Source organism: Episyrphus balteatus, chromosome 2 (assembly GCF_945859705.1).
Source record: "Episyrphus balteatus chromosome 2, idEpiBalt1.1, whole genome shotgun sequence".
In the NCBI taxonomy this organism is placed as follows: domain Eukaryota; kingdom Metazoa; phylum Arthropoda; class Insecta; order Diptera; family Syrphidae; genus Episyrphus; species Episyrphus balteatus.
This window is the reverse complement of record NC_079135.1, coordinates 95,455,352-95,466,675: the sequence shown is the minus strand read 5'-3', so window position 1 is coordinate 95,466,675 and position 11,324 is coordinate 95,455,352. Positions and strand designations below refer to the sequence as shown.

Below are 11,324 nucleotides of genomic sequence, written 5' to 3'. Positions count from 1 at the left end.
AAACGCGTCCAAAACGCGTCCAAAACGCGTCCAAAACGCGTCTGAAACGCGTCCGAAACGCTTGCAAAACACATCTGAAACGCGTCCGAAACGCGTCCGAAACGCTATTTGTTATTTGTAAAAACTATTTTCTCTAAACAATATCTACCACACAAATTCTTCGGCACGCCACAAAAATTTATTTCCACCATCAAAATGCATAGCCTTAGCCTTTTGCATTTAGAAAAAAAAGTAATACAAAAATGATACAAAAACAACCACCAATTGATTTGGAAAATAAAGGTATGCTGATTATAAAATTGATGAATTATAAAGTTGTTGATTTTTCTGTCTTTTAGTGGCGATCAATTCCAGACATCATTGACTGAGTTTACAGCAGCTTCAGCCTTGAGCATTTAGAAAAAAAAAAATCATAACAAGATACAAAAACTACCACCAAAGCGCAGACTGCAGACGCAGAGTATTTTTTTCTTTTTCCTTTTCTCAACTGGCCAGGCCACAGGCGCGTGCCCAAGGATCTTTTTTTTATGTATTTTGTTTTCAAAAAAAAAAACTATTTTGTGTTTTTCCAATAAAATATTAAATAATAGTTTAAAAGAATTGTTTGTTTGTTTTGAAGATTTTTTTATTTTCAGATGAAATTAAAATATGGATTTTAGCAGTACGGATATAAATCCATGAAAGTGCTCCAAATAAGTACTTTAAAAGTACAAGTTTCTGTGCTTTTTCTGTAGGTTAAAAAAGTACTGGAAAATGTACATCAGAACCACTTCCAGAAGTGCTTCGCTGATGCACTTTTGAAGTACATTTGTCTGTACTATTAATGGAGGGGAAATTTATTTCATCTTGCATGCAAGAAAGAGATAGCTGCTTCACGTATTCTTATATACAGAAAGTATATAACTGAGTTATTTCCCGAGCTCCTATCTTTTTTCTGTGGAAAAGAAGTACTTCTTTTACGTACATATTTCACCGGTTTTTTTCTGTAGTTCTGCGTTTGCTGGGAACACACATCTGAAACGCGTCCGAAACGCGTCCAAAACGCATCCAAAACGAGTTCAAAACGCGTGTGGGTGGTTTAGTTTTTTTTTTAATTGATAACACTGGTCAACAAGGTTTTTGCCACAAGAACCAAAATATACTTTCCTAGTAGTGTTGGATGTGTTGAACTCGAATCTGAAGTCAAAATTTTTTTTATTGGCATCCGTTTTTGAAATATTACCGTTAGAAAATGCCAAAAAACGTCATTTTGGCTGTTTTCGAAGTTATGTTTTTATTTGGGGTAATTCATTATGAATAAATTTGTAACGGTGCCTATATTAACTTCTAACTTCTCTGCATGCACAATCTCAGATTTTTCTGACATATTATCTGATTGCAACATGAAGAGCTTTAATGGCACCATCTCGTTACTAAACTCTGGTTCGATGTCGTTGGAACAATATTCGAATAGACCAGTATTTGTCTTGGTATTAAAACGTGATATATTTTGAGCTGACTGTTCTGGGTTGATTTTCCATTTTTCCCTAATCAAAAATACCGGAAAAAAACAGGAAAAAATCCCTCAATCTGGCATCGCTGGGTTGGGCCCTTCAGGATGGGATGGGAGTCATAATTCATTATAAACACATGTATATTAGGGGTACCCAAAACCCCTTTAGTGCGCGCTCATTATAAAAAAAAAAAAAAAAAAAAAAAATAGAAGATCAGTGATAGAAGTAGAAGATCATGTGGTAATTATAGTACTAGATCAACTCATGATCTCTGTTTGGGCCACCTCCAATGGAACGGGGCTAATGTTTAATGATTTGCAAACGTTTTTTTATTCTTCTTTTTTCTTATTTTTACAAATACAAATGTAATGCTGTTTTTTATTGAAGGTACAACTCCAAGAAATTTTGTTTGTTCGTAGTCGGGGCGAGGGGCCCCCAGCTGAAGAGGGGCCCCTAGGCAGCTGCCTAGTTTGCCTTGAGGCTAATCCGGCACTGAATATGAGACATTATTTTTTATGTACACTCCCGCTCATCTGAATAGGTTCACTTTTTAGTTCATTTTACATTTGGCCTGTCTTGGTATTTAATGCAGTGGCACATCTTTTTTATGTATGTAACGAGAGAACATCCTTATGCGCTTAGTTTAGGAGAAAAAAAATTGTCTTGGGGCCTACCGTTCTTCTCACACGGTATAGCTAGACCAAATCTAGTCATAAAATCAAGCATATTTTTTGGCTCAACTGAATAGGTTCAAAAGCAAAAATGTTAATAAATGATGAGCTGCATGGGTCTGTTGGACTCAAAATTGTGTCTGTCAATAAATCTGATTGTGTATAACCTGTAAGGATGAAAACGGGTCGTGAAAAATCTTTAGGCGCGGAAAAAATGTGGAAAATAAAAGAAGCCTTTAAATTAGACCGAAACCAACGATGCATTGGGACAAAAACAAACACAAGTTAAAATTTAGTAAGCAGTTATTTGCGCAATATCCAAGGGTATAGAAACAACATTAAAAGTTGATGTAACTCAGTCACAACATGGGCCGATAGATGTGCAATGATCAGAATAGCATGACTTCGAGCTAAAAATTAAGCTGAAAACCGGTATAAAATGCAATTTAACGACGGAAAAACGGGTTGTCAGAAGTGCTAAACATTTGAGGAGAACAAAACTTCGCAAAAATTACCACTTTACAAACCACGAACAAAAACTCACCTCCAATAAAAAAAAGACAATTGTCGTGAAAGTCGAATTTGCAACCGGTGATTTTTCAAAGGAAAAAAAAATGAATTTACTGGGCCCTGAGGGATAAATTCCTATTTTTATGAGCTTCGTAGAGAGAAGCATTATTTTAAGGTGGATGCATAACTGTGAAGGCAGTGTCATTAAGTGCAAAGCTATTTCCTCATACAAAACTTTTGATCTGCATATTCAAACAGAGTTTTTTTTACTTAATTTCTATTCATTTTCTGTTCTTGTCACATAAGTTTCGGCTTTTATGAAAGTGTTTTTTGGTATGCAAAGGCTGTTTGTTTGAAAAATTATGGTTTTATTACAGAGCTGAAAGTTAGATTTCATAATTTTAATTTGATTTTGGAGTAGGTACTTAGAATTATGCTATGCATGATTTAAGAATTAAGAGTAGGTATATTTTATTGCTACAACAACTATTTTATTTTTTTTTTAGATGAAGATTTTTTTTTTTTGTACTATACTCATAAGAAATGATTGAGTATCGACTGAGAAAAAACAAGTAAAACCACTAAAATCGGTTGAAAATTGACACTGCTTGAATTTTTGCATTGGTTGAAAGTCGAAAAAATCTTTTTTCATCCACATTTTGGGGGTTTAATGAAATTTATTCCTACATACCATTGTAACCAGTGGAAGAAGCCTTATTAAAGGTAAGGGTAAACCAGGAATTTTTTAGTGTTAAACAAAAGTTGTTGGAGCCTTTAGAGCCATTTTTGAAAAAAAGTAGAATTTCCATAGGTATGGGTCATATATGGCTGGTACTAGAGATGTCATGAATATTCGGCCACTATTCGGTATTCGGCCTGTCCGTTTTATTTTGTATGTATGAGTAAAATTTCCTTTTTTTTCAATCATTTTAGGATGTCGATGTGCCAATAAAATTTATTATCGGTTGTATTAGTGAAATTTCCTTTTTTATAAACAAATTTTTGGAACCATAATTATCTAGGACAAGCTCCATTCTCTCTGGATGTTTTTTAGGACAGCTGATAACCTACCGAACAGAATAAAATATAAGGGCACTAGAAACTGTCAATGTCACTTGTAGGTATAAACCTAATGTATAATTATTCAATGATCTTACTTTGAGCAAATGTAAGAAATTTTCCATTATTCAAAATTATTTTGAAAATGAAATAAAATCGAGTTACTTTTTTCTTATTACAATTTTAGCCTGATGAATTATTCAAAATCTATTTTGTAACAGTAATTATCTTGTCAGTCTGTCAGTCAATTGTATAATAACATTCCTTAAATAAAAAAAAAAATAATTAGTTGTTGTACCAATAAGCCTCATTGGTAGTTAAATAAACATACGTATTCTACTTCTTCAAAAGTTTAAACATACCAAGTTTTTGATATACAATACGTGTATTAACTATGTCAAATTGCCGAGATAGATTTAATAGTCTTTTTAAATTTTGTCGCAAATGTTCAGTAATTGTTGGTGCCGATATTATCGATCCAAATTTTCGTTACAACGCCGTAACTTGGTTTGTCATAATGGCTACAAATACATTTTTTGTTTTGACAGCTTACACTATTTATATTGGACTTTACATTGATAAAGATTGGGTTATCTTACTTCAAGCTTTGTGTATGGCAGGAAGTGCAGTACAGGGTTTTACTAAGTTATACACTGTCACTACATATAAATTAATTTATCGTGAAATATACAAAGAAATTGATGAAGTCTACAAAATCTACGAACAAAAACATATTCAATACAAAAATGCTCTTAATAACAGTACGAGTATGAATATAAAATTTGTCAAATTCATTGCAGCTCTTTACCTTTGCGCCACTATTGCATTGCTATCAGTTCCACATATTTATTTGATAATGTATGGAAAAAAGATTTTCGTTATGCAATTTTTGATTCCTGGAATTGACTCAAAAACTAATGTTGGCCATGTTCTAATGACTATAGCCCATTCAATTTGTATCCTGATGGGAGCCTTTGGTAATTTTGCTGGTGATGTGTTTTTCTTCTTGTTTGTGCTGCAGGTTCCATTGTACAAGAATATTTTAAGAATCAAATTCGAGGACCTCAACGATATATCAACTGATACTGAAGAGGACAATTCTATGAAAACACTTCCTTTGCTGAGGGACATTCTTAAGTGGCATCAAAAGTACTCAGAGTAAGTCCAAAAGGCTCTTGAAAGTTATGAATCGTCTAAGAATTCGAATTATTCAATAGCTTCACACAAACTTTGAGTGACGTTTTCTTCGCTGTGTTATTCATTCAAGTTTTTTCGACAACATTTAACATTGGATTGACAATTTTTATAACATTTAGCGGAGCTTGGCCAGCTGGCTATGCATTTCTGATCTACTCATTCATTATTCTTTATACTTATTGTGGACTGGGAACACTGACGGAATTTGCTGTGAGTTGACACTTGTTGCAGATGCTGGAGATCTAGTACATTTTGAATTTTTCTTACAGAATGATGACGTATGTGATTATGTTTACAATACTTGTCTTTGGTATAGATTGTCAGTGTCGGAACGAAAAATGTTGATGATAATGCTGATGAAGGCTCAGAAACCAACTTTGATGACAGTGGGTGATGTAATGCCATTGTCCGTTACTACGGCACTGTCTATGACGAAGACAGTTTATAGCTTTTTAATGATGTTGTTAAATTGTTCTAAAGAATAAATGAAACTCTTAGATCGAAAAGATTTTAGTTGCTTAAAGAAAAGAATCGCTTTCGAATCGCTTTCGATTTGTTTTTAAATTCAAGAAAAAAAAATAATACCATTTTTATACAAATTTGTTCCAAATTCGAATATTCTAAGTGAGTTTAAGTATTTTTACAGTAAGAGTACCTATCAATTCAAAGTACATCGTGGATGCTTTTACACTTTCAAAAATTTCCATAGGCCATCTTTTTCAAAGCAAAGAATTCCCAAAGTTGTTTCAAATTGACTATTAAAATTGCTTAAACCAAACCAAAAGTATAGCTAAGGTCAACCTATAGAACGAGACATTCTAACTTAAAAAAAGGATTTTTAATAAACTCTTACCCTACTTTTGCCCTCTTAAAAAAAGTTTAAATTCAAAAAATAAAAACAGGTTAAATGATTTAATTTCATTTCATATTCAAATTAAGAATAGAGAACAAAATTTAAATCGAAATTACATTCGTCCCAAATAGGTTTATTGTCTTTGAGTATTACATTTTCTTTTCTTTTAAAAAGACTTTTTTAATACTTTTTTTGTCGTTCATGTTGGATTCGAATCGAATTCATATCTAAAAAAGTGCAATTTCTGAAAAAAAAATTTAAATTCAGAAGAACCATTTTACTTTCGTCAAAATGCATGAACGCCAAAATATTAAAACAAAATTCAAATGGAACAATTAATCTTCTTGTCTGATAAACTTAAAAACAACTGAAAATATAATAAAATCAAAATTCTCATATAAAAAAAAGTGGTTGTCTTTAAAGCCGGTTTGCGGACGATGATTTTAAGTGATAACGTCGTAAATTATAAAAAAAAAAACATTTCTTAATAGTTTTTTTTTATTTTGTTTATTTTTTTTTTGCCTCTTTCTTGCATAATTTATAAAATAATAACACTATGTCATAGAATAATATTTAAGCTAAAAATTGAGACCTCTTTTGTATCTGTAGGTTTTGTCGAAAAAAGTTATAATTTTTTTAATCCAATCGAATTTTTAAAAAAAAAGCAGAAAAAAAAATTTCTTTTATCATTATATAAATTTTTTCATATTAAAAGCCTGGAAAAAAGTTACACCATTGAAAAGCTTATAAATTTTCCTAAAGAATGAAGCCATAAGTACTTAAATTTTTAAAATGCGTAGAAGGTAAAAAAATAATTTATTGAAAACAATCATTTTCATCAAAAAAAGCAAAAAAAACATGTATTTTTATATTCTCACGCCATTAAATCATATTTATTTAATTATATATATTTAATTTAATATCATAATATAGAGCTTATTATTTCACCTTTCATATGACGCTTCAATCATATTTCTACGGTGCCTACAAAAAAAGTTAGAATTTTTTAAAACCAACCATGTCGAAATTTAAAACTAAGAATACGGTACTTCCCACACTGGTGGCTGGTCTGGGCATGGGTAACAGATCTCCACAGGTGTTTTGAGCTATATCTGAAGTTTTTTTTAATTTAACATTGTGTAGGTTGTAGTAAATGCACTGTTATGTGTGATATATCAAATGAAACATAATATTATCAGCATGCTCAATAAAGTTAAATAAAATTTTTATCTGCTCTATAGATCAAAAGATATAACCTGTTGAAAAATAGAACTTTTTTTTACCGTTACCTCAAAATTGTGACAAAAAATTGATTGAAATTTTGCACAAATATAGTCCTGTATATAATCGATCTAGAGTATTAATTTAATTACTTATCTGTTGAAAAAAAAAGATAAAAATATAAATCGGTTAAAAACGGCCAAAAAAAACTTGGGACAAAAAAACTTGTTTTTCCCGTTATTCGGTCAAAAACCGTGCATGCGCACGGTTAGAGTACATGTTCCATAAGTTTGAGATTTTTTGAACGCTACAAAAAATTTAAAAAAATGAAAACTCACCAAAAAATACCCCAAAATAAGTAGATAATTTTCAAATATTCATATTTCGAAACGCAAAGGCTTATAAAAAAAGTCCGTATTAGACCCCTAACTTTTTTTGTATTATCTTTTGAATGACGTTTTTCAAACTTTCAAACAAAATTTCCCCTACCTATAATCACTACTTTGTCAAAGTTTTAGTTTTTGAGATTTTTTAGATTTTTTTCAATACCATTGTCAGTCTTGCAATGAATTTATCTATCGATTAAAACTCTTTACATTGTCGCGTTTAGAAAATAGCCAATTTTTTGCAATGTTGTTTTACCTCTATTTACCCTATTAAATGACAGAATTTTTAAAAATCCTTCATATGTACTCAACTTTAGGTTATTTTCTCTCAAATGAGTTACACAAAATATTTGTAATATTTTTATAGTTTATTTTTAATTGAAATTTTTGCCGCACTGCGATAAATTTCAACTGGAACGGGAGAAAATGGCGTCACTTTTTTGTGGTGGCTGCCATGGTTCATCGATTTATAAGACGTTATCACGTCAAAAGATTTGATTACGAATCTTTATGAACCATTTTTGAAAACGGCTTTTTTACCTCTACAAAATGCCATTTTAAGATGTTTTTAACCAACTATTAAAATTAAAAAAACAATCCATTTAAATTTTCAAAAAAAAAAAAAAAAAATGAATTCCTTTGAAAATACGATTATCTAACATCGTATGAGTCCACACTGCAGAGTAAATACAGTTACCTAAATAGCTGAATTCTGTCAAAGCAAATTATCAGAATAATAATGCTTCTGAGAAAATTATTTCCAATCCTGCTAGCCAAAACCAAACTAAACCAACCAAACAAAAACAAAAAAAAACTGTTGCATCTATAACAACGCAACCTTGATGCTTGATAGTTGCTACAAATTTCAGGACATTCATCAATCATCACACACAAACCGGCAAAGCTATCAACCTTGCATACAATTTTCACATCACAACAACATCAAGGAAAATTGTCATAATGCCATTTCAGTAAACACACAATAGCAAGAGTCGTCCCTGAGCGCAGGGTGTCCCTAATGACAACACTGAGTAGGTGATGATGAAGCCAAAGTGGCAAAATGTTTTGTGTTTGAGATGAGGGGAGAGGGTGGGGGGGAATAATATCAGCAGGATGTTAGGTAGGACATGTTGAATAAATCTCTCATAAATATTCATTATACATTTGACGCAAGTGAATGTCAGCTAGATTGTGTTTGCTGGTACAAAGAGAGTATAATGCGTTAATCTGTTTGTCTATAGCCCATACAGTACTGTGTTTTTTATTTTTATTTAAAAAAAAAAAATGTTCTATGCATAAAACAGATAACAACAATTTATTTAAGATTCGATAAGATAAAAAAAAAAACTTCAAGATCTATAAATAATGTTGACATTTGAAAAGGCTTTAAAAAATCTGTAACAAGTTAACACTTAAAGTGACCAAAAGAAAACAAAATTAATAAACTAAAATTGTTAACAAAATAAAAAAGAAGACATTATTGTGCACAGCACTATTTTTGTAATTAATTTAATGTTGGAATCATATCATCTGTATCAATGCACCTTTTTCAATCAGCTTAAAGTTGCTTTCTGACATCATGAAACTATTAGTTCTTCAAATAATAGATATATCAGAAAATATGGGGTTGGGGTCAAACTTCTTCCAGGGGGTCAAAATTCTTTTGTCAAAAGTCTACTTTTAAAAATTCTGCTTTCAAACGTCTACTTTTTAAAATTCTGTTTTCAAAGTCCTGCTTTTCAAAAATCTGCTTTTCATAATTCAGTTTTACAAAATTCTGAAAAAAAATAAAAAAAGTGATTGGGAAATGTTAAAAAGGCGCGCGCTTTTTAACATTTTCCAAACTCGCAAAATTTGCTGCTTATTTGAGATTATTTACTTTCGAGTAGGTACTATGTCAATTTTTGTAATACCTATTATTTTTTTTGATAAATCAATAAATAATTTTTAGGTAAAATATTGAGAAAAAGTTTAATATCTTCGAAAATTTCAAATAAAAATTAATATTCAAAAAATTTAATAAAAAAAGGAATATTCTTCATAGTTTCTAATTATAGTTTTCAACGGTATATAGATGTGAGTTATAAAAAATCAGTCTTCTAGGCAGTTATGAAAGTAATAAACTTAAATTACATTAATGAGGTGTAGTTTTGTTTAGTAAACGCATATGTGAAAAAAAACAGAATTAGCAGAATTTTTTTCTTCGAAAAAATGCTGGCAGAATTTTGAAAAACAGAATTTTTAAGCCAGAATTTTGGCCCGCTCCCGAAAATATGCATAGTAATCAATTCTCATACCAACGAAGTAGCCTTATTAGGTCTTCTGTAGCTTTTTTAAAATGATTTCGATTTCTGTTGGTCGGGGAGGGAGAAAAAGTGTCATAATATCCAGCTTAGAATGTTTAGGTAGTACAATACCTCAAAGTGACTACCGAAAAACTTAGAGTAGCAAAGTTTTTAAAAGCCATGTTTTTCATGTTTTGGATCTGCTGGTATCATTCAATATTTAAAAAAAATATTAAAAAAAAAACTGGCGACAAATAGATGCTTACATACCATTTTTTTGTTTTAATTTGTAACAGTATTAGAAGTTTTTCTCTTTTATTTGTTTGCAACCAAAGTTTATTAAACATTAAAAAGTAAATCACGCTTTAATCTTATCGTCAATTTTGGAAGGTATGATACTTTTGTATGGATAACTATTTAGTGAAATGTTGGTTTCTTATTTGAGATTTTGCTTAAATTTGAAAATGAGAATTGTTGTTCTCGAAAACGTTAATTATAATATTAAGAGTTGTTTGATTTTTGGTAGGTAAGAGTTCAATTTTTCGTTCGAACACAAAAAAGGACAACAAAATTCGAAAATTCAATAGTTAAATATTTCGAAAGTTTGAACCAAAAAATTCTAGCCTCCTTTTTTCGATTGTTTAAGTTTTAGTTTCAACTTTTACAAGAGTGTTCTAACCATTTTTCCAAAAAAATTGAGGTCGTCAAATTTGTATTTTTTAAGACATCGCTTTCTAAACTATTTTTCAAAACCCTAAAAAAAATAAACTTTTTCCAATTTTTATTTTTTTTTTCTGTTTTTGAAATCGAATGTTCAACCATATACATATTCTGAGAAAGTTTTATTGTTTTGCAGTAAGAGTATCAACTCGAAAATGCACTTTCAAAGTGCATCGTGATGTTTTTAAATTTCCAAGAGATAAAATTCTCACTCACAGAAATTCATACTAATCTAAACTGTATAGGTACTTACATTTTAAAAAACACACGATAAACACACAATACGAATTGCATTTCATAAAACTTGCAATATGAAAAAATCAAAAAAATTCTCCCCCTCCTAACTTTTTCACAAATATTCCAAAATCTAAAAGTTTTTTAAAGAAATTCAGAAATATTCGAAACTAAGCGTCAAAGGATTTTTTTCCACATAATTAAGGCATTACGGTGTTTATGCGCCCAGTGCACATTTTTCAAAATATAAATACATATATGAGAATATATCGAGTCAATAAAGTTCAATCAATGCCGTCTTTACCATAAGGGCACACGGGGCCCGTGCCCAGGGCCCCAATTCTTAGGGGGGCCCCGAAGCAACTAAAATTTCTCTCAAAACATTTTTGTCGGGCAGACCATCTACCAAAAAAAAATTTAGTTTTTTCTACACCTATACGGAAAATATATGTTTTCAAAATGAAAACAAATTATGTGGCGTTGTATGCGGACAAAATTTTAAATCCAAACGACCAAACCCAAATTCAATTTTCCAAAAAATAAGACATTATAATTATTTATTATTTATTAATAAAAACAACGAATGCAAAACTGTCAAATTTGTAGCGCGTGCTAAAATCAGTATAAGAATATGTGTAGATTCGTATTAAAAAACAAAAAAAGAATCAATTGGACGGAAAAAAAACATCCATGCT

General features: G+C 30.6%; 1 protein-coding gene across 1 annotated transcript; it reads left to right on the top strand.

Moving 5' to 3' along the window:
• The first annotated feature begins 4,126 nt into the window (after window positions 1-4,126).
• On the top strand, window positions 4,127-5,415 carry LOC129908994 (odorant receptor 67d-like). The gene is made up of 3 exons (XM_055985872.1): window positions 4,127-4,891; window positions 4,951-5,140; window positions 5,200-5,415. The coding sequence occupies exons 1-3, from the start codon at window positions 4,128-4,130 to the stop codon at window positions 5,413-5,415; spliced, it is 1,170 nt and encodes a 389-aa protein (XP_055841847.1). The 5' UTR covers window position 4,127.
• Window positions 5,416-11,324: the final 5,909 nt, after the last annotated feature.

Bases quoted from the DNA above. Each gene is read 5' to 3' on its own strand.
- LOC129908994 (XM_055985872.1), top strand. From the start codon at position 4,128: ATGTCAAATTGCCGAGATAGATTTAATAGTCTTTTTAAATTTTGTCGC. The intron at 4,892-4,950 runs GTAAGTCCAAAA...ATTATTCAATAG, and splicing joins TGGCATCAAAAGTACTCAGA to CTTCACACAAACTTTGAGTG. The intron at 5,141-5,199 runs GTGAGTTGACAC...TTTTTCTTACAG, and splicing joins GAACACTGACGGAATTTGCT to AATGATGACGTATGTGATTA.